Source organism: Canis lupus, chromosome 33 (genome assembly GCF_048164855.1).
Source record: "Canis lupus baileyi chromosome 33, mCanLup2.hap1, whole genome shotgun sequence".
In the NCBI taxonomy this organism is placed as follows: Eukaryota; Metazoa; Chordata; class Mammalia; order Carnivora; family Canidae; genus Canis; species Canis lupus.
In genome coordinates, this window is record NC_132870.1 from 16,564,952 (window position 1) to 16,588,645 (window position 23,694).

General features: G+C 32.7%; 1 protein-coding gene across 3 annotated transcripts in view; it reads left to right on the forward strand.

The window, feature by feature from the left end:
* The window catches only part of GRID2 (glutamate ionotropic receptor delta type subunit 2), a 1,466,011-nt gene that overhangs the window by 1,186,514 nt on the left and 255,803 nt on the right, over nt 1-23,694 (forward strand). For all 3 annotated transcript variants that reach the window (XM_072810836.1, XM_072810835.1, XM_072810834.1), the window contains exon 12: nt 15,725-15,863. In XM_072810836.1, the coding sequence (XP_072666937.1) occupies nt 15,725-15,863 (139 nt within the window). The remainder of the gene's footprint in view (nt 1-15,724; nt 15,864-23,694) is intronic.

A 23,694-nucleotide genomic window follows, 5' to 3' on the forward strand; every position in this document is an offset into this window, starting at 1 on the left:
ATTTTAGAGGCTTTGGGCATCTTTCTCCCTTTATAAATTGAATTATGAAAATCTCAAATATTTTAATTGTGTAATATCGGAAATTTTTGGTTTATTATACACTTAAAATATTTTACCAAAATCTTGAATTTATGCTCTTGGGTTTTACAAAGCAAGACATTTACTAACAGAACTAAAGACAAACCAAGAGAGAAGGATGAAACTATTTGGCTTCTCCTCTTTTTTACTTATTTTTTTAACAAGACCTCTGAAATAGTATAATGGAATAGATACAATTAGAGCATGAATACAGAGGCTGAAGAAATTTCTAGGGGCACTTCTTAAATGTGTGTGGTTTTAGCAAAATCATAACTGTAGAAACCATACAATTGTTGGAAAATGTTCTGGGTTTGAGATACATTCCACAATAGTTTTGAAATTTAGCCATGATATCAGTGTTCTTTAGATGCAAAATCTAATTTTTATCATTAAAATTTACAACTGGGAAAGGAAACAGAAGTAAACAAATGAATTTTTTGTTGCAAATAAAAATGACAGGAAATTCAAGGAAGATATGTGGCATGCTGACCCATTTTGCTTTATGCTAAAGCTGCAAAGTAACCATTAATACCATAAAATTCAGATGTATGGATTAATGGAAATCTCAGCAAATAGCCATATACACTATAAAGCCTTCCAACTATCAAGTTGATTTCAAACATACTGAAGCTGCTTTATTTAAAAACAAACAAACAAACAAAACAAAAACCTTATAGTAGAAAAGAACTTCAAATTTCAGCGTAATTTCAAAATCTCTGAAAGGATAAATTTCTTAATTCAGGATGGGTTAGCTAGTTCCATAAAAAAGGATTTTGCTAATTAGTATTCTAAAAGATTTGTCTGGCCCAATGAAGTTCATATATAACAATTTATTTTCAGTACATTTAGTTCAACTCACTCAGCCTATGATCATGTTTCCAGTAGAATTGAATAAAAGCAATTAATATAGGAGAGGGGGGAAAGCCTTGATTAAATGAAATCTAGAAAAAGGATTTAAAATAACGGTTTCTAAATACCATCACCAACACAATCTTTGTGGGTATGAAAGTAAACGAGTTTGTGGTGAGGAATAGTGGTAAACACAATATGTATTGTTCATTCATTTGTTCTTAATGTTGCACTTAGGGGAGCTTACATTTCACTGTAGCACTTAACCTCAAGATTCTTGAATATTGCTTAGGGTACAACTTGTGTAAAACTGTTTCATGGTCCACCTTACAACCTGGGAAACTGAAATCCCTTTTTCAATTAAATTACTAAAATCTCAAATGTTTTAGCTTTGTAAGGCCAGATAGGAAAGTTGACTTTCAATTGACTATTTTTAATTCTTTAGCTCATTAGAATGAGGAATTTTATATGTGCTGGAATAATGAAAACATTGTGAAAAAAGCTGCCTAGTGTTACTTGTGTGTAATATAATTCAGTTTAGTCCTACTACGAGTTACAACAGTGAGTACACGGAACGCAAGTTAAAATCAGTATATATGTGTTATGAGGTATAACTATAACTATGTGTGTTATTTAGTTGGATTACGATTATTTTTAGTTTAATATTTTTCAAATTTATTCATTAGAAATCCATGTTACTGAATTTGTTAAAACTTTACTACTTCTCTTCAACCTGAAGTTTCAAGAATTATAAAGATTATCTTCTGTCGAAAGTTCTAATGTTGAAATAACATTTTATTTTAGCAAAAGTTCATAGAAAATGTATTTATAATAGCCAAAAACTGGAAACAACGCAAATGTCTAGTTACTGGTGAATGAATAAGAAAATCATGATATATGCAATGGAATGCTTTTCAGCACTAACAAAGGATAAGCCACTAACACATGCAACTTGAATGAACCTCAAACCTTTGTGCTAAGTAAACAAAGCAAGGCCCCGAAGACTACATTCCATTTATATGAAATTAAAAAGAACCTAATTTAGAAAAAGAAAAATATTTCACAGTGACAGAAAACAGATTTACAGTTGCCTGGTGCAAGCATGGGGGATAGAGATTGACCAGGAGGAAGCACAAAGGAACATTCTATGTAATGGTGATATCCTATATCCACATTGTAGTGATAACAATCTTGTATTTATTTGATCAGAATAGCATTCTTATTTCAGGGCATTATGTATAGATGGCATTTGTATTTGTAAAAGAATGTTATTAATTAAGAAAAAGTGAAATATGCAAAAATTTATTACTCAACTGATCTAGAACTCCTCAAAACAGAAGTTGGAAAGAAGGAACTACTATTTGTAGGCAGCTTTACGTGTATTATAATTACTAGGAAAATGTAAGTATTACATTAGAGAAGTCTTCTTATATATAGGAAATTGCCATTTTGATTATATTGTCTAATGCCTCCTAGCCTAATTTTGCTTATCTGCGAATAGACTTATCAGTCCAGAACAATATTTTGTCATTCAACTGAAATGTCAACATTTCAAAAAGACATACAAAGAGGAGTAACATTACCTGTCTCTATTTATTCAATAATAATATTATAAAATGTATTTGAAAATGCTTAACACTTATATGACATAAAACATCTCATTTCTTTCATCAAATAACTTCTCTTCATAGATTCTATCAAAAAATGTTTATAGTAATATGTGGTAGCATAAAACCTCTAAATTTCTAAAAATATGATATTGAAGTAAGCTGTAATATATCTGATTGGGAAAATATTGTTCAGCCAGTAAAAATGTAATAGAATACAAATTATAAGGGATTAAGGAGTGTACTTATGATGAGCACCAAGTAATGTATGGAATTGTTGAATCACTGTATTATATACCTGAAATGAATATAAGACTGTATGTATGTTAACTCACTGGAACTAAAATTTTATTTAAAAAAGTAAAATACAATTAAAATGTTTATTAATATGAAAAAATAGAATACAATGCTATAAATGTGCTGTGACTATTGGTATTAAAAATTACTTAAGAAAAATATAAAAAAGAACATATCAATGAAAGCTAACCTGCCCTCTTCCTTGATATTGAGTTTCTGAATCATAAACTGGATGAGTTCTAGGGACTGAACTAAAGAGGCTCCAAATTCCCACTTCACAATTGAGGCTACATTTCTGCCCTCAGATCTAGATTTTTTTTTTTTTCCTACACACATCAAGAAATGCCTTGGTATACCACCTATCTATTTCACATTTAGGAACCCTGTGATAAGCTATTGCTGAAGGATAGTATACTCCAATTACCATTCATAAACAGCCATGTCATATTATAGCAATTTTACCTTGTCTCTGATAGTTAGACATTTCCACTTAGCCTCTGCCAACTGGGATACTATATGCAACTTGATTAAAAAACAAAAAAAAACAAAACCTTTTTATACTATAGTCATGCCACATTTATAATTTTGTATCATATTTATTACATTTTCTCTAGCTAAATAATACTTTCCTAGTCAGATATGCTATCACTAACTTAAGCATTCTATTTTTGGAAATTTAGAGGTTTAAAATATTATATATTACATTGTTATACAAAGGTTTTATGCTACCATTACATTGCTATACATTGCCTATACATACCAGCATACAGAACTCTTGTGAGATACTTGCACTACAACCACCACCACCTCATGCCATGCATTTCTTAGTGTTTTGTGAAGGAGTTGTCCCTTTTCCAGATAGTCAGGGAGATGAACAGTTTGTTCAGAACAAATCTATTTCAACATTACTACCTCCCTAAATATCTATAGAATACCAGAGAAATTGTGTATAGGTTATCTCAAAAATCCATTCATTATTGGTCCATCCTTCAATTAGCCAATCTAACAAACTACTACCACCACCCACAAGTATCAATATCTTAATTATCAAATTCCAAATCATTACCATCCATGATAACGTGTTTTCCCGAATTGATATTTACACTCCATCCTGTATGGTATAAAACTTTTATAAGTGGGTATTATACTTCTCTGACAGTTATTTGGGACTTAACTTGTATCTGGAGGCAATGAGGAGTAAAGTAGATGAGTCCAAAAGAGAGCTGTGATTCCCCAGATCCAGGCATTGGGATTATTTATGCAGAGGAAGGCTGATTCTCTCAGAAGGGGTGAGAAAAGGCTTCTAATACCAAAGAGTTTCAGAGGGATTTTGAAACTCTGAGTTCCCATCAATGCCCTTCACTTACAATGAGAGACCTTATAAGGCAGAAGATTTAATTGGAGATTGAATTGTGCTGTCCTTACAGTCAAGCTTTAGTCTTGTCTTCAGTCCTATCTGCCCTGGAACTATAATTTAAGAGACGCCATCAAAGCTGCTATCAAGACTTTCAAATTTTACCTTATTTCTAAATTGAGTATTCATTGCCTTCCATTTCTCTATTACTCTTTGTATTATTTGAAGGCTTGAGAGCAGTTAGCTAGAACCACAGTTTTTAACTTAGAAATTTGGCCAATTAATTTACAACAAAGGAGGCAAGAATATACATAGGAAAAGGACAGTCTCTTCCATAAGTGGTGTTGGGAAAACTTAACAGCTACATGCAAAAGAATAAAATTGGACCACTATGTTACATCATATACAAAAATTAACTCAAAATGAATTAAGACTTGAATATAAGGTCTAAAACTATAAAACTACTAGAAGAAAATAGGCAGTAAGTTCCTTAACATCAGTCTTAAAAATGTTTTGTGATTTTGGTTTGGTTTGGTTTAGTTCTGACTTCAAACGTCAGGGAAATGAAAGTAAAAATAAACAAATGAGACTACATCAAAGTAAAAGGATAAGCTACTGAATTGAAGAAGATACTTGCAAATCATATATACAATTAGAGGTTAATATCCAAACTACATAAAGAACCATACAATTCAGTAACAACAATCTGGTTAAAAAATGGATAGAAGTTCTGAAGAGACATTTTTTGAAAGAAGACATATAGATAGTCAACAGGCACATGAGATATTCAATAGAAATCAAAACCACAAGTCAGTATGGCTATTATCAAAAAGAAAGAAATAACAAATGCTGGCATGTATGTGGAGAAAAGGGAATCCTCATACATTGTTGCTACAAATGCAAACTGTACCGCCGCTCCAGGAAACAATCTGGAGGTTTCTCAGAAACTTAAAAAATAGACCTGCCATATAATCCACCAATTTCATCAGTGGGTATCTGCTTGAAGAAAATGCAAACTCTAATTCAAAAAGATGCATGCACCCCTATGCTCGTTGTAGCATTTGTTTGGTTGGACTATAGACTTGATGGAAGAAGGAAGCTCATAAAAGATGATAATGAACACCATGTGATTAAAATAAAAATTAAAAAAAAATTATCACATAGGAGACTGGAGTATTTGAAACTGAGATTTTAGAGGGGTCAGAGTTGTTGTTAATAAAGGATATGTTTGCTGATATAAATATAAAAGCAGTGCCATTTGAATTAAATAGAAAATATAAGTATAATGCAACTGAAACATTATTAAATTCTAATTAGTTTATGTTGTCTGTCAAAGGGAGTTTAAGATTTGCCTTACCTTTATAAAAATGGATACAAAATTTAAAAGACATGTATCCCCAGGCTAAGGCTTTGTTCTTGCCATGATAAGAAAATATTAAAAGATAATTTTCAATGGCACAACTTTCACACCATAACACAATATGATTTTACATTATCCCGATTTTCTACCTAAGGCTAACTGTTGTACCAATAATCGACTTGCCGCATTGTAGAAACTGCCCTACCTTGCAGATGAATTCAAACAGTGGACCTATTATGCTGTGGCCAACAGCAAATCTTTTTTTTTTTTTTTTTTTTTGCCAACAGCAAATCTTACCTGTATCTCACATGCCCCTTCTTATTACTCCTGTACCCTCTACCAAAGGGCGAAAAAAAATATTAAAACACTTTCAGATCTAGTCACAGCCAGTCTGTCAATTTGACTATTTATAAATGAGCTCCAAAGAATAGATTAATATATAAATATGATTTACATACCTTAAGCATTCAGAAGATTTATACATTCTCTCCCATTCTTAAAAGGGATTGCCCTGGAAATGGCTAATTGCCAACAATATCCTCCTTATATTTTTTAAACAGTGATTTTGTAAGTGTGAAACATTTTAAAATTTATTGACACTCCAATCAACCAGTCTACTTAAACATATTAACCAGCTTACTTGAACATATTCAGTCACCCATAATATTGGAAATTTCCTCCTTGCAGTAAGTTTTTAGCCATTCTGCTAGGATCCTGGTTCCAATAAGAATTCCAATTTTGAAAAAACAATGTTTATAAGGAGAAGTAATAATTTTATTTTTTAAATCATATTTCATAAAAGAGTTCCACAGTCCAAGATCATGTAATAAACGCTCTGTGAGTTTTCAAACCTATGAGAAGCTGATACCATACAACTGAATTGGAGAGTCTTAAATGATAACTCTTCCATATTTTCAGGCACACACAAAGTAGAATACATATATACTCACACAGAATAAGACTTGGAACAACAGAATTTTGCCTGACTCAGGTGAAATTACCAAGTTTTACAAACTTGCCTGAGGGAAAAACATTGTTTTATCTCTTTAACAACTTTTATAGCAAGATAATATATACAGTAGCAAAGTTGATATATTTTTTGATATGGCAAACCAGTCATATCAACATGCAAATCTGTATTAAGATCTTCTACTATAGCAGAGAGGTCACTCCAGAAAATGCAAATTCCACATGCTTATACAGAGTGATAGTGGGAGATTTCAAACTCAACAGAAGTTAGACAAATCAAAATACCCAATCCTAGAGTCATACTTTTGCACATCCTGGTCTCAGGAATTGCCATTCTAATTTTTGCCATCCCTTAACCATGTGGGATTGTGTTTTTAATTTAGTAGATAATTTTTTGTCTTCCATCTGATTGTCTCTTCTAGTATCCTGAATCTAGAAAAATTTTTTTTTCAAATTGTTGAGACAAAACAAAAAAAAGGGGGGAGGGGAGTGGTCTTTGTTTCTCTCTTGTTACTTCCTTCTTTTATTTAGTTTTAATTGTGAAATATAATTTACATACATAGAAGTGCACAAAATTTAAGTGTGCAACTCAATCAATTATGACTAACAATGGAACACCTGTGTAATTACTACCTAAAAAAAGATAGAACATTACCAGTGACACAGCCCCCATTGCCCCTGTCTCAACCATTATTGTTTATCCCCAAAGGTAACTACTTACAGGATTCCCAGCATTCCCATTCATGCTGTTTTCGAACAGTTATCATACAGTGTGCAGTTCTTTTTGTTTGTTTTTTACTCAACATTTAGTTTGTGAAATCCATTCATGGTGTTATATTCAAATTAAATCTATTTGTTTTCATTTCTGTACAATATTTCATTGCATGAATATAACTATGCATTCTACTCTCAAAGAGTGTTAGTTTGTGGCTATTATGAATAATGTTGCTATGAACCTTTTCTGTGCTTCTCTCTTGGTACACATATTCCTCTTTGGAGTAAATACCTAAGGAGTAGAATTGCTGAGTCTTAAGAAAAGCATATATTAGTCTTCAGGGATGCTGCCAAATTGTTTATCAAAATGATTGAATCAATTTACAATCCCAACAGTACTCTGGTAACTCCACATCCTTGCCAACAATTGATATTGTCTATTTCTTTAATCATTCTGGTGGCTCTGTAGTAGTATTCCATTTTCCTTATAATTTGTATATCTCTAATAACTAGGGAAATTGCCATGTTTTCACCTTTATTGCCATTTATCTTCTTTTGTGAAGACTCTTGACCATTTTTCTAATTACTGTCTGTTTTATTCTTACTGATTTATAGAAATTATTTTTGTTAGATATGTTTATGGCAAATATCTTCTACTATAACTTATCTTTACTCTCTTAGTGGTCTATTTTGAACTACAGAGTATTACTGTAGTTAAATTTATCAATCGTTTGTACTCTATTCAAGAAATCTTTTGCAATCTGACCTTGTGGATTTATTAGATACATTCTCTTACATTATTTTCTGGAAGTTTTACTGTTTATTTTTTATATATTTATATATAAGCCATTTGTATTGATTTCTCTGTATGTTGTAAATTAGGAGACAAGTTTCGCTATTTTTCACATGTATATCCAAATATACCTAGTAATGCTTATTGGAAAAAAAACCTCCCTTTCTCTATATATTGCAGTGCCAGCTGGGCATAAATCAAGTGTCTATGCATACATGGGTAATTTTCATTGATATGGTCTATCCTTGTATAAATACCATGCTGTCTTAATTACTGTATACAGCTATAGTCAGCCAGACCAGCTGAATGCAGCTGACTACAGCCCGCTTTTTCTTCTTCTTGAACATTGTCTTGGCTATTTTTATCCTTCTGCAATTTCATATAAATTTTACATTCAGCATTTCATTCTCTCTCTCTTTCTGTCTCTCTCACAAAAAGAACCTGGGATTTTGCCTAGCAATTCACTGAATCTATAGATTACTTTGAAAAGACTTTATATCTTCATAATATTGAGTCTTTGGATCAATAAACATGATATATCCATTCATTTATTTAATATTATTTCAGTCAAAAAAGTTTATAGATTTTCATGTAGAGGTCTTTTACATTATTGTTCCTAGGTTACTTGATGTTTTCAATGCTATAGTAAGTGGGATATATTTTTGATTCCATATTTTAAGGTTTTGTTGCTGGTATATATATATATATATATATATATATATATATATATATATCTGTTTGATTTTTGAATATTGAATCTGTACCATAGTAAACTGATAACTGATTAATTTTAATAATTTACCCTATACTACCTTGGTTTTTCTACATACATATTCATACCAGATCCAACCGTAACTTCTATTTCATTTTTTCCCCAATTCTTAAGTTATTTATTGTTGTTGTTTGGCTGTTGCACTATGCTGTGTACCTTTAATTGAACAGAAGTGGTACCAACTTGTAGCCTTTAGTTTCTAAAAATACTTATTTTAGTGTCTTAAGTGTGATGTTTGCTACAGGTTTCCTGAAAATTCTCTTTGTGAAACTAAGCACAATTTTTTTATTTCTAGTGTGCTGGATTATTTCTGGGTTGTTTTGTTGTTTTTCGGGTTTTTTTTTTAAAGACTGATGTTGAATTTTATCTATATCTTTTCTGTATCTACCAACATGATTATAGGACTTCTCTCCTTTATAGTGTTGATATAGTGAAATACAATGATCATTTTTTAAGTTTTATTGAAAAACAATTGACACACATCAGTGTATAAGTTTAAAACATATAGCATGATGGATTGATTCCCACATATTGTGAAATGATTATCACAATATGTTTAGCTAACATCCATCTTCTCATAGGTATAAGGAAAAGAAAATAAAATAGAATAAAAAGAAAGTTCTTGTGTTGAGATCTTTTAAGATAAACTTTCAATATTTTTTTGTATCATACATTAATGTTTGCTATAGTTATTATATTGTATACTATACTCCTAGCACTTATTTATCTTAAAACTGGAAGTTTGTATATTTGACCAACTTCTTCCAATTCCCCCTCCCCACTACTCCGTGCCTCTGGTCATCACAAGTCTGATGTATTTTTAAATGAGGGTTTTTTTTTTCTTTACATTCCACCTATAAGTGAGATGACATAGTATTTATCTTTCTCTATCTCACTTATTTCATTTAGTATAAGACCTTCAAATTCCATCCATGTTGTCACAAATGGTAGGATATCCTCATTTTTTATGGATAAATAATATTTCATTGTAGGTATTTGATATATATCTCACAACTTCTTTATCCATCCATCTATTAATAGACACTTAGGTTGTTTCCATGTTGTGGCTATTATAACACTGCTGTTATGTAACACTGCTGTGAACATAAGGGTGCAGATATCTTTTCAAGTTAGCAGTTTTCATTTCCTTTGGATAAATTCCCTGAAAGAGTATTGCTGGATCATATGGTAATTTTATTTGTAACTTTTTGAGGAGCCTCTATATTGTTTTCCATAGTGACTATACTACTTTGCAATTCCCCCAACAGTGAAAGAGGGTTCCTTTTACCCCACATCCTCACCAGCATTTCTTATCTCTTATTTTTTTGATGATGGGCATCTAACAGGCGTGAGATAATTATTTCATTGTGGTTTTCATTTGCATTTCCCTAATGACTAGTGATGTTGAGCATCTTTTCATGTATCTAATGGCCTTCCATACATCTTTAGAGAAATGTCTATTCAGGTTCTTCGCCCAGTTATTAATTGGGTTGTTGTTGGTGGTGGTGGTGGTGGTTGTTTTTGCTACTTCATATTTAATTTTGTATCCTGCAACTTTACTGGAGTCATTTATTAGCTCTAATAGTTTTTGGTCGAATCTTTAGGATTTTCTCTACATAAAATCATGTCATCTGCAAATAGAGACAGTTTTACTTCTTCTTTTCCGATTTTGATACCTTTTATTTCTTTTTCTTGCCTGATTGCTCTAACTAGGACTTCTAGTATTATACTGACTAGGCGAGTTGAGAGTAGGCACCTTTGTCTTGTTCCAGATTTCAGAGGAAAAGCCTTCAACCTTTTACCATTTAGTACAATGTTAGCTGTAGGCTTGTCACATGTGGCATTTATTATGTTGAAATATGTTCCTTCTGTACCTAATGTGTTAAGAGTTTTTATCATGAGTAGATTTTGAATTTTATCAAATGCATTTTCTGCATGTATCAAGATAATCATATGATTATTTACTTTCATTCCATTAATGTCTTATATCACATTTATCAATTTGCATATGTTGAACTATCCTTTCATTCTAGGGAAAAATTCCACTTTTCTGGGTGAATGATTCTTTTTAATGTGCTGCTGTATTTGTTTTGCTACTATTTCATTGAGAATTTTTGCATCTGTATTCTTGAGGGACATTGGCATGTGGCTTTCCTTTCCAGTAGTGTTCTTTCTTGGTTCTGGTACAAGATAATGCTGGCCTCCTAAAATGAGTTTCAGAGGTTTCTCTCCTATTTTGTTTTTTGGAAGAGTTTGAAGATTGGTATTAATTCGTTAAATGTTTGGTAAAATTCACCTGTGAAGCAATACAGTCCTGGGATTTTTTTTTGTTGGGAGATATTTTATTATTGATTCAATCTCCTTATTCATAAATGGTGTATTCAGATTTTCTATTTCTTCCTGATTCAGTCTTGGAAAATTATATACATTTCTAAGAATCTTTCCATTTCTTCTAGGCTGTCTAGTTTTTTGGTGAATAGTTATTCATAGTAAGTAACCTTTTATGATCCTGAGAATTTCTCTGGTATCAGTTGTAATGTCTCCTTTTTATTTATAATTTTATTGATTTGGGTTCTTTCATTTTTTTTCTTACTTAATCTAATCAAGGGTTTGTCAATTCAGTTTATCTTTTCAAAGAATCAGCTTTTAGTTTGGTTAATCTTTTCAATTGTTTTTCTGTTCTATATTTCATTTATTTATGCTCTAATTTTTATTATTTTCTTTCTTCCACTAACTTTGAGCTCAGTTTCTTCTTCTTTTACTAGTTTCTTATGGCATAGAGTTAGGTTGTTTATTTGGGATCCCTCTTGCTTCTTAATGCAGGTGTTTATGGTTATGAACTGCTTTTGCTGTATTCCACAAGTCTGGCATGTTGTATTTCCACTTTCATTTGTGTCAAGAAACCTTTTTTATTTCCCCTTTAATATCTTCTTTACTTCATTGGTTGTTCAGGAGAGTATTCTTTAACTTCCATGTGTTCATGATTTCCGAGGTTTCCTCTTGTTATTGATTTCTAGTTTCATGCCATTGTGGTCATAGAAGATACTTGATATAATTTCAATCTTCCTAAATTTTCTAGGACTGGTTTTGTGGTTTAATATATACTTGATTGTAGAAAATGTTCTATGTGCACTCGCACTTGAGAAGAATGTGTAGCTGCTATTTTGGATAAAATGTTTAGTTTATCTCTGTTAGGTCCATTTAGTCTATAGTGTTTTTCAAGCCCACTGTTTCCTTATTGATTCTCTTTCTGAATGATCTAGCCATTGTTGAGAGTGAAATATTGAAGTTCCCAACTATTACTGTACTACTATTTATTTCTCTTTAATTCTGTTAGTTTCTGCTTGATATATTCAAATGTTCCAGTGCTGGACACACAAATTTGAAATTGTTATATTTTCTTGATGTGTTGATCCCTTTACCGTTATATAATGACCTTCTTTGTCTCTTTTTATCATTTTTAAAGTCTATTTTGTCTAAGTATAGCCACCCCTGCTTTTTTGTTGTTGTTGTTGTTACTAGTGTTGCTTAAAGTGTTCTTTTTCCCTTCACTTTATGTGTGTCTTTAATGCTAAAGTAAATCTTTTGTAGACAGCATATTGTTGAATCTTGATGTTTTATCCATTCATCTATTCTGTCTTTTAATTGGAGAAATTAATCTATTTACATTTAAAGAAACTATTGCTAGGTAAGAACATACTATTGCCATTTTTTGCTCACTATTTTCTGAATGTTTTCTAGATTTGTTTTTCCTTATTTCTTATTCTGTTGTCTTTTTATGTGTTATGATGGCTTTTGGTATCACTATGCTTTCACGTCTTTATCACGTTCTTTTGTGTAATTATTACAGGATTTTTCTTTGTGGTTACAGGAGTCCTTTTTTTTTTTTTTTTTTTTTTTTTTTTACAGGAGTCCTCTTAGGCTTATAACACTATTTTAAACTGATAACAACTTCAATAGAATTTGTAAATTTTACACTTTTACTTCCCCTCTCCCTCACACTTTGGTTATTTCTATTACAGCTACATATTTTAATACTGTATAAATAATGACAGATTTCTGTAGTTTTTTTGCGTTATGATTATAGGTTATTGTAGATTACTTTCACTATGTTAGATTTTTTTACCTCTTAAATTAGAGTTGTAGTTGAATTACATACCACTGTTATTGCAAAATCTAACTATGACTATACATTTGCCATTGCAGGTGAGAGTTATAATATGCTTTTAAGCTTTTATATTGCACATTTGTGTTCTTTCACTTCCACTAGAAAAATTCCCTTTAGCATTTCTTGTAAACCAGGTCTGTTGGTAATAAACTCCTTTTGCTTCTGTTTCTGGAAAAATCTTTATTCCTCTGTTTCTGAAGGACTCCTTCAATGTATATAGAATTTTTGATTGGCAGTTATTTTCTTTCAATATTTTGAACATGTCATCTCATTTCTCCTAAAACACAAATTTACCTGCATCCTACTAGCTATTAAAACTTAAGGAGTTTTGGAATGGAATATGTTTATTATCAAACTTTAAAATATTTCTTTTTCCTGTGATTTTTCTTTGACCTATGGCTTAATAAAATTGTAATTATTGGTTTCCAAGCAAATAAGGATTATCTGGTTTTCTCAGTCCCACCTCCCTCCAATTGTTACAGCTTTGAAGGCTTTCAAAAGTGTTGTACAGCTTCTCAGTCTCTTAGCTTCTTCTTGTTAGATTGGAATTTATGCCTCAGGGAAAAGCAGTTCTAGATACCAGGGCATATTCCTGGATTATCTTCTTCTCCAGAACCTTGATCTTCTCATTTTTTATTTCTTCTGTAGTTCTTAAATGAATCATACATTTAATTTGTCTAGTTGCTGTCAATGGGAAGATGGTTTTCATTTACCAGAATTGGAAGTCAACAGCCCCATTACTTTTAACATTACATTCCTAAGTGCAGATATCAAATAAGTTGGGGAGGGGGTAGTATTCAACAAGAATGTTTAAATTATCCAAGTTGCAGATTTTATCATGGTAAATAAAATTCAACAAATATTCTTTCATGTGGGTGATAACAACTCTAATCAAGGTTAAAGTCTTTTTGTAACTTTGAGCTCCTGGATGGCTCTGGTAGTTAAGTATCTGCCTTCAGCTCAGGTCATGATCTTGGGGTCCTGAGATAGAGCCCTGCTCAGTGGGGAGCCTTCTTCTCCCTCTGTCCTTTCCCTCACTCTCATGCTCTTTCTCTCTCTCTCCCTCGCTCTCCCTCAAACAGATAAATAAAATCTTAAAAAAAATTTTTTTTCTATAACTTTATACAACTCAACACCTAAAAACCAAACAAGCTAATTAAAAAATGGGCAGAGGACCTGATTAGACATTTTCCCAAAGACATATGGATTGCTAAAGACACAAAAATGTGCTCAACAGCACTGATCATCAGGGAAATTGAAATCAAAACCACACTTAAATATCATCTCATACCAGTCAGATGGCTAGTATCAAAAAGATATGAATTAATATGTTGGTAAGAATGTGGAGAAAGAGATCTTTTGTGCACTGTTAGTGGAAATGTAAATTAGTATAGCTACTCTGGAAAATAGTATGGAGTTTCCTCAAAAAATTAAAAACAGAAATATCATATTATCTAATAATTCCACTACTGGCTACTTACCCAAAGAAAATGAAAACACTAATTCAGACCCAGTAACCACACTGCTGAGGATTTACCCTCAAAATACCAAAACACTAATTCAAAGGAATACAGGCATCATAATGTTTATTGAAGCTATATTGTACTATTTAAAATAGCCAAATGATAGAAGTACCCCAAGTGTCCATTCTGATGATGAATGGATAAAGAAGATGTGGCATACAAACATACACAATGGCATATTATCCAGCCATAAAAAGAATAAAGTCTTGCCATTTGCAACAACATGGATGGAGCTAGAAAGTATAATGCTAAGTGAAATAAGTCAGTCAGAAAAAGACAGATACCATATGGTTTCACTCATATGTAGAATTCAAGAAACAAAACAAATAAGGAGGAAAAAAAAGGGAGAGAGAGAGAGACAAACCAAGAAACAAACTCTTAACTATATAGAACAAACTGATGGTTACCAGAGGAGAGGTATGTGGGTGAATGGGGGGTATGTAAGGGGATCAACAGTACACTTATCATGATGAGCACTGAGTAATGTATAGAATTGTTGAAACACTGTATCATACACCTGAAGTTAAAATATATAAATATATAAATACACCTGAAGTTAAAATATATGTAACTGTATGTTTACTATATTGAAATTTTAAAAAATTAATTTAAAAAAGGCATATGTACCTCCATGTTCATTGCAGCATTATTTACAAAAGCCAAGATATAGGAGCAACCCAACTGTCCATCAATAGATGAACAGATGAAAAAGAATATATAAATTATGTTATATATTATATTAATATATAAAGAATATATATTATGTTGTATATTATATAAATGTATGTACATATATATGTAACTTATGATTCCAGGGAATTCAAGTAAAAATGATTTTCAATATTTATTGATGTATAAATCCAAAAAGTTATACTAAATGTAGGCATACTAGTATTAATATCACTGAACTATGGAATAATCAGGCATTTGGAAATAAAGTAGCTATCTGTGGTAATAATAATAAGGTAATTAATTCCAGGGTTGAATAAGAAAGTAGAAGAAGTATCATTGAAAGAAATTATACTAAATATTTATCATGCTTCTTTTTGGCTGGGTCTTACATAGTATCATAAAATTAAATATGAAGTAATAAATGTAAACAAAATACAGAAATTTATGCTGATGTTATGTCAAAAGATTTTTCAGTACTTGAAAGTTAATTTGGTATTAATTGTGTATGACTTCAGAGTCTCAGTAAATACTTGTTGATGTTCTTTTATTCTATTTTCTCTTTCCATAGGAGGAGAGGTCCCATACACAACTCTGGCTACTCGAATGATGATGGGGGCTTGGTGGCTATTTGCATTGATTGTCATCTCCTCTTACACAGCAAATCTTGCAGCTTTCCTCACTATTACCCGCATCGAAAGCTCCATCCAGTAAGTAGACAAAGATTCCAGTAGCTACAAAGCATGAGGAATGACAAGAGTAGCTAACACTATTTGAATAGGTATATGGTATCTGATAATAAATTTATGCTTTCCTTTTGAATAAAGGCTTAATTTTGTGATATGCAAATATCACTGTATTGGTAGAACATTTTTTATAAAATAGAATTCTGGGTATAATTTTAATGTTGCTTCCCACATTTTCCTGGAAGAATAACACATATTCAGTACTTTAGCTTCCAAGAAGTATGACTGTGTTTGGGCAGCATTGTAAAAAGGAAGGAAAAGGAGTCATACTAAAACATATATATCTCAAGTTTGACAATATCAGTTTTTGTCTTGAGTCTGCCCCATTATGCACTGATTAAATAGTTGGTAGATATTAGATGACTGACAGATGAGAGGTAGGGAAAGAGAGAGAAAGAGAAAGAGAGAGACAAGGGCAGGGGGCATAGAGAGTGACGGAACAGTAAAGAGAGAACACCACATTCATTTGTCTCTTCATTACATTGTAGCTAATGCCATAGCTAATGTGGTCATTATTACAGCTGCTTTTTCAGCTGCAATGGTGATAAGTTGTCACTAACTATGGTGCACTTATGTTACTCCTAAAAGTTACTTAAGTCAATGTCTCAGTTCATAAATACCACTCCCACGAGCCCCAAGAGCCCAAAGCCTATGTTCTAGCACAGCCAATTCTCCTTTCGTGGTTTCATGCATACAATCAGTCCCACAGTGCACCTTCTGATTTCTTAGAACATGAGGTTCTGTATGTTGTTTTAAGAAATATTTTCCTGAAAATGTTTTATTCATCCCAAAATGAGATAGTTTGAATTTTCTTACAGTTGAAAAAATTCATTCTCAACAAAACTGATAATTCAAAATTATGAATAATTAGATTTGTTAAGCAATTCATTAGGGATTTAATTCATCCTTAAAGGAAAACATGAGTTCTTCTTGCCTTTTGAAAAATTTGTAAATGAAGTCCATTAATGACACAAAACTATTATAACACAATGCTAAAAATATGCATTTGCTCATTTAATACTTGCAATCATCTTCTGAAATACATACTATTAAGAACCCTTTTTATAACTGAAGTTGGTAAGTAACTTGCCCAAATCATGCAGCTAATAACCTATTGATTAAGGGCCATACTTTAAATCTGTCTGATTATTGAACCTGTGTTCTAACTTTACCACTCTAGTTCCCATTCCTTATACTTTTGTACGGCCAATTGTTTTTAGAGAACATTATAAAGGATGTGTCATTGTCCTATTCATTGGTAAGTGTGAGGATCTGAAGGATGACATTTTTCAAATCTTTATTTGGCTTGAGGAAATAAAATATCAAAAGTTAGGTAATTTTAAATGGGACAAATTTTGTAGGCATATATCCCGACATGAGCTAATTACATCTATAATTGATACCTGCCATTCAGGATAAGACCAATTGGCAGATCCAATCAATAGACCTCATATAAAGAAGGGGCGCCTAGGGGCACAGTTGCTTAAGCATCTGGCTCTTGGTTTTGGTTCAGGTCCTGATCTCAGGGTTGTGTTATCAAGCCCTGAGGTTGGCTTAGCACTGAGCACAGCATCTGCCTGAGATTATCTCTCCTTCTCCCTCTGCCCCTCATGCTTTTGCTCTTTCTTTCTCTCTAAAATAAATAAATCTTTTTTGCTTTTTTTTCAAGAAAGCACATTAGGGAAAATAGTTTAAAAAATTAAGGTGGAGTATTATATCTCACTAATATACTTATTATCAATTATGTTTTACTTGCCACATTTTGGGTGTACTTAAAGTAAAAACCGATGTAGTTCATAACTGACTGAAACATTTTAAAGAAATACATGAAGAAAAATTTGTAAATAAAATTATTAATTTTATGCAATAAATGACAATAACAGTAATAAAAATTATGACTAATAATCACTGAGAATATATTATGACTTTATTAAGTATGTTACATATATTACCTCATTTATTCCTCAAAAACACCCTGATAACACAGGTATTACTATTATTCTCATATGTAAATGAAAAAACAGAAGTTTGCAAGTTAAATTCTTGAGATCACATAACCAACAGTATCAGAGCTAAAAGTCTAGCCAATGTCAATCCAATACCCATCCATGGTCTTACCCACCAATTTTTTTCCTTATCTAGTGATGGTTTTTACAGATTGTTTGCCAAATCTGCTTCCCTGGGGTTGCAGACCTCATGACATGTGTTCATCTGAGCTAGTCATTACCAACTTTGCCAGCATTAGTTTGTATCTTGACTTTTATGCAATAGCAGTGGGAGCAGAAGCCTCTATCAAATTTTTACACCGATAAGGTTTCTCTAAAGGTAAAATCTAATGGAAAAAAGATCATAATTTCACATGATGTTTCCCTCAAGTATACTTCCACAGTCCACAATAACTGAGCCTTCATTTCTTAAAAAATTATTTCTTTCTAATGCCAGCTCACATTATTAAAAGTCAACAGTGGGTATAATAAATCTCCCTTCCTTCTAATCTGATCACTAGTCTAATTTTGAAAGGGGGAAAAAATTCAGAGCCAAAGGAGTTAAAAGAAGCCTGATTCTCTTCCCAAACTTAAAGATATCTTCTAATTTCATGCCTCAGCTGCATTGGTAAACATAATTGCCTGCAGTGTTTCTTGGAAACATTTAAAATTCCATTTGCAACTAATGTCAAACTTTCTTGGAAGATTCTAAGTTTAATTTTTCTTAGAAAAGACAAAAACCACATTACCATCCAATGTCATGCTCCTTAATCATTTATATTCATAAGATTTGTTCATCACCAAATGAAGCAATGCTTGTCAAAGCACCTTTTCAGCTCATTTTTGCTGTGCCATTAGCACACATATCCCAGTCACATGTTCATTCCCAAAATTCAAAGTTGCCTCTCCAGACCTGGAAGGACAGAGGTAGTTAGAGGGAAGTCAGTGAGAGAGAGAGGAAGAGCTGCTACTTCTAAATGGATGGTTGATGGAAACTCTTACAGTTTGGTAAGGGAAATCCAATAGATTTGTTCTTGAGAAACTGAATTTGTTTTACAAAATTTACCTCTTTTACAAAATTAGATATTTATTGACATCTAACCTTCCAGGTGTCACTTGCCATTAATTAAAATTTTGAAGGTAAATTTTCCTTGAAAAAGATAATTCCCAAGTTTAATTTTATACCCCTTCAGTGATAATTATGTCCTGCTGCTTGATATGATGGAATATGATAGATAATGACATATTTGGGATGGGTAATATTGAGATATACAGTTAAATTTTTCTAAAGGAAAAAATACACAATTTCTATGAGACTCTAATGACATTTGGACTGGGTCATTGTTATTGAATGGTACCAATGTAGCTGGTTGCTTTTAGATACCTAGCAAATGGAATGAACCTTCCTCCCCCCCCCATCCCCCACTGGTAACCCAGCTAAGATGGGCACTGGTAAAATGGAGCATGTGACATTTTGAAGGTAATTTCAGAACCAGTACTGGGTAATAACATCATGAACATTAGTTCCATTAGTCTTTGTTGTGATGTGATTTTCAAAAACCTACTTCTCTCACAAATAAAGTGGGGAAAAAAGCTACAAAGGAAATCACAGTTGTAGTCATTAATAACTTTAGAATCAGATTGTCTTTGGTGGTAAAACTTAAAGTCTAATTTCCTGGGGCTATAAGTAAGCTTGGGTCTATTCAAAGGCATCCTAAAATCCCATCATAGGTTTATGTTTAAAGCATCATCCACCATAATGTTTCAGGTTGGACTAAACAAATATTGACTGACTGTAGTCATTGAATAAACTAATTTGGGATATATTTCATATGCAAAAAGAGATCCATATTCTATGCTATCCTGGAGGAGACTCCGTTTCCCTTAGCATACCAATAACAGGACTTTTGTATCCACATTTGCTCATATTTGGAAGAGAAAAAAATATTGAGCAGTTGTTTTTCTCATGCCACACAACAGAGGATGAGCTAGCCCTGGGCTTAGAAATCTAAGTCTGTCACCAGGTCTGAGTATAAGAGAGAATGGTAGAACTGGCAGGTACTCTCTAAAGAAATTATTTCTTTCTTTCCTTTGCTCTCACAGAACTATGTGAACTATATTCAGCAAGTTACTATTCAAAGAGATCATTACAATTTTGGAAATGGAGGCACTTCTAACTTAAAAACTAAATAAATATATTACTTCATTCATTTAATTCAACTGAATATATATATATTTAAACATCATACTAGGTATTGAGTCCAAAAGGATATTTAGATATTATTCCTGAGCCACAAGTTAGTTAGAGACATAGCAATGTAGAATTTAAAGACATTTGAACTGTGATAGATTTATTTGTGAAATGCTGTGTGAACACAGGGAAGGAGTAATTTAATTCAATAACTTGGAGAACAAGGGGAGGAGAAAAGGAAGATACTATCAGGCATCACAGAGGTATCATCGAGAGTTTGATCTTGAACAATGAATTTCAAAAGCCTGAAGCAGTGGCTTACTGGGGAATATTTGCAAAAGCAAGAGAGGTATGAAATTCTTAGGAGAGTGTCTAGCAAAGGGCAGATGATCAAAATCTGTTAATTTCCTTCCTGGATTGAGATGAGTGATGTGAGAGTGGCAGGAAATAAAATAGAAAAGGAAAGTGGAACCAGATCCTGAAAGGCATGATAAAACTTGTTGAAGAATTTGGAATTTTTCCTGGAGATAATGGAGAGTGACATCATTGAAGAAAGACAGCTTTATCTGTGGAGAGGAGCTTGGATAGGAAAGAAAAGATATAGAAGTGTATGAAAGCTAGTAGGTTTCTATTTAATATAAACTTGAATCATGTATCTTCTTGTTTCAGGGCTATTTTAATTTGAAAATACCAAAGGTTTAAGGGAATAAGAGAAATGTGGCTTGAGAAAGATTTTATCTCTAGGCTAACATTTACATTTATAGCAGATGCTGGAATATTGACTTAGTTTATTTTTGAAGATTTTCAAAGAGAGAATGTGGTTGACTACCTTATCACTAAAACAGGTAGAGAAGGAGAGAGTTACTAATATGAGAAAATTCTAGAAATCACTCTGGTTGGATGACTTCTCAGATGCAATTTTGCAGAAAAGTTGCATCTCAGTGTCTGCTATTCATGGATTTTATCTTTTTAATTATTTTTGGCTTTAAGTCATCAAAAAATAAGTCATAATTGTTTTTAATAAATTCTAATACATTTTCAAAGTAATACAGGACTATACTGAGAAAATAGGAAAATACCGTAAATTTTGAAGGACAAAGTGTTAATAACCCATAGCTTGTCGTGTTGCAATATGTTCTATTAATATTTATTTATTTTTATTTATTTTTTTTATTTATTTATGATAGTCACACACAAAGAGACACAGAGAGAGAGAGAGAGAGGCAGAGACATAGGCAGAGGGAGAAGCAGGCTCCATGCACCGGGAGCCCGACGTGGGATTCGATCCCGGGTCTCCAGGATCGCGCCCTGGGCCAAAGGCAGGCACTAAACCGCTGCGCCACCCAGGGATCCCTGTTCTATTAATATTTAAACAAGCTTTTTTTAACAGTGTATTTTGAAGTAATTATATATACACAGGAAGTTGTGAAGATATAGTAGAGTGAGGTCCCGGGTACCCTTCACCTAGTTTCCTCCATAGTTACATCTTAAGTAATTATATTATAATATCAAAACAAGGACATTGACATGGATGCAATATATGCATATAGTTCTATGCCATTTTATTACATGTACAGAAGGTATAACCACCACTGCAACAGCTATAGAACTATCCTACCATTACAAAAATCTCCCTCATTCTACACTCCTTCTTCCCCACCAGCCCCAACCCCTAAGAATAACTAATATGTTCCCTACGGTATTTATCCTTTCAAGAGTGATATATAAGTTGAATCATACAGTATGTGGCCTTTTGAAATAACACCTTTTCCCCCTCTCAGCAAAATGCCCTTGAGATCTATCCAAGTTGTTGCACACATCAACAGTTCATTGCTTTTTATGGCCGGGTATGATGTACTAGTTTGTACTAGTATGAATGTACTAGTTTGCTTAACAATTTACCTATTGCATGGAATTTTTTTATTCTAAGTTTTTGGCTATTGTAAATAAAGTTGCTAAGGGCATTTATGTGCATTTCTGGTTTTTTTATAGATATGTTTTTATTTTTCTGGCATAAATGCCCAGGAGTTCGATCCCAAGTCTCCCTGCCTACTATTTCTCTACTTACTCTGTTTTCTCTTACTTAACTGTTGCTTCCCTCTTTTCCATTTTCTTCTCACTCAAGCTTATGATCCAGACTGTGGAGTCCAGATGGTTACCTTCCTCCATCCTTAAAACTGATCTGAAAACCTCTATTATTACTATATCCAATCAAAATAGAGTGCAATTCCATAGCCACGCATATTGAACCCTTCAAAAGCTGACCCAGCCTCATTTCTCTACTGGCACCAACTGTAATCCATTCTCACACTTGTTCATGTTCCAGTTAAGCTGCTCTTGGAGGACATTTCATACTTCTGTGGAGTTTACATGCTGTTCCCTTTCCCTGAAAGGAACCAGAACTCTGTTGTCTCTGGCATCATCCATTTGCACAGTCACAATTAGCCATTACACATGTGTCTTCTCTTTGAGGGTATAAATTCTTCAAAGGCAAGGGCTATACCATATTCATATTTGTGCCCTTAATGTGTCCCAGAATGCCTGGTGCATAGTATTAATAATAACAGCAGCAGCTTATATGACTGAGTGCGTGTTCTATGACAGACACTTCCCTAAATGTTTTGCTTAGATTTTTCTCATTTAATTCTCATGATAGCCCCACAAGAGATATATTATTTTCATCTCCATTTTGGAGATGATAAATCAAAAGTGAGGATGGTAAACCTAGGCAGTCTGGCACTAGAAACCTTGTCTTAATCAGCGGACCATATCAAGTGCAATTAGCAAATACACTAAGCCTTCATCAAATGAAATAAATAAACAAGTGAATAAATGAGTGAATGAAAACCATAAGGGTCATTGTAAGTTTTCTGAAAAATAAAGAGTTCTGCAGAAAAGAATCAGTGGCCGAATTATATTTAGCTAAGTTAATTTCAGCTATTTCTAAGTTACGTGGTATCCTAGGAACAGAAACAGGAGACCATGAATTTAAATAAATCTGCATGCAAATCCTTTGCCACTTATTAGCTGAATGATCTTGTCATTTTCCATAATTATTTTAAGCCTTATTTTCCCTAAAGGTAAAAAGATAATGGGTTCAACTTCATAGGCTTAATATAAAGAATAAATGGGAAACAAAGAGATACAAATAACAGCACAGTTCTTGGATACACGCTATACTTGCTTCCCTTTTTCTCTTTGTTCTCTAGGAAGTCATATGGATTCCTTGGACTGTTTTCATCCCTCCACCCTTTTCAGTGGTGCTAATCACTATCATTTTTACTATTTTGTTCACAATTCCATGCACTAAATTATTCCTTCTACCTGGTTCACCTAGGCCTCAAAGTTCCTTGCTATTGCTGCTGTTGCTTCCAGCACAGCTGCCACTGCCCTACCTCACAGTCCATCTTCCTGGGGGTTGTCTTATCACACCATTTAATCCTCCAAGCCCCTAAAGATTTTTATAAAAAGAAGAAAAAAAAAAGAACTGGCTGTCAAAAAGCCTTATTCGAATGTAAGCATAAGTAAGGGTCTGGCTGAATGATTCACTGTTGTCTCACCTTTGCTTGATTAACTATCACTACATCAAGCTGCCATGGATAGTGAATGCACTTAACTT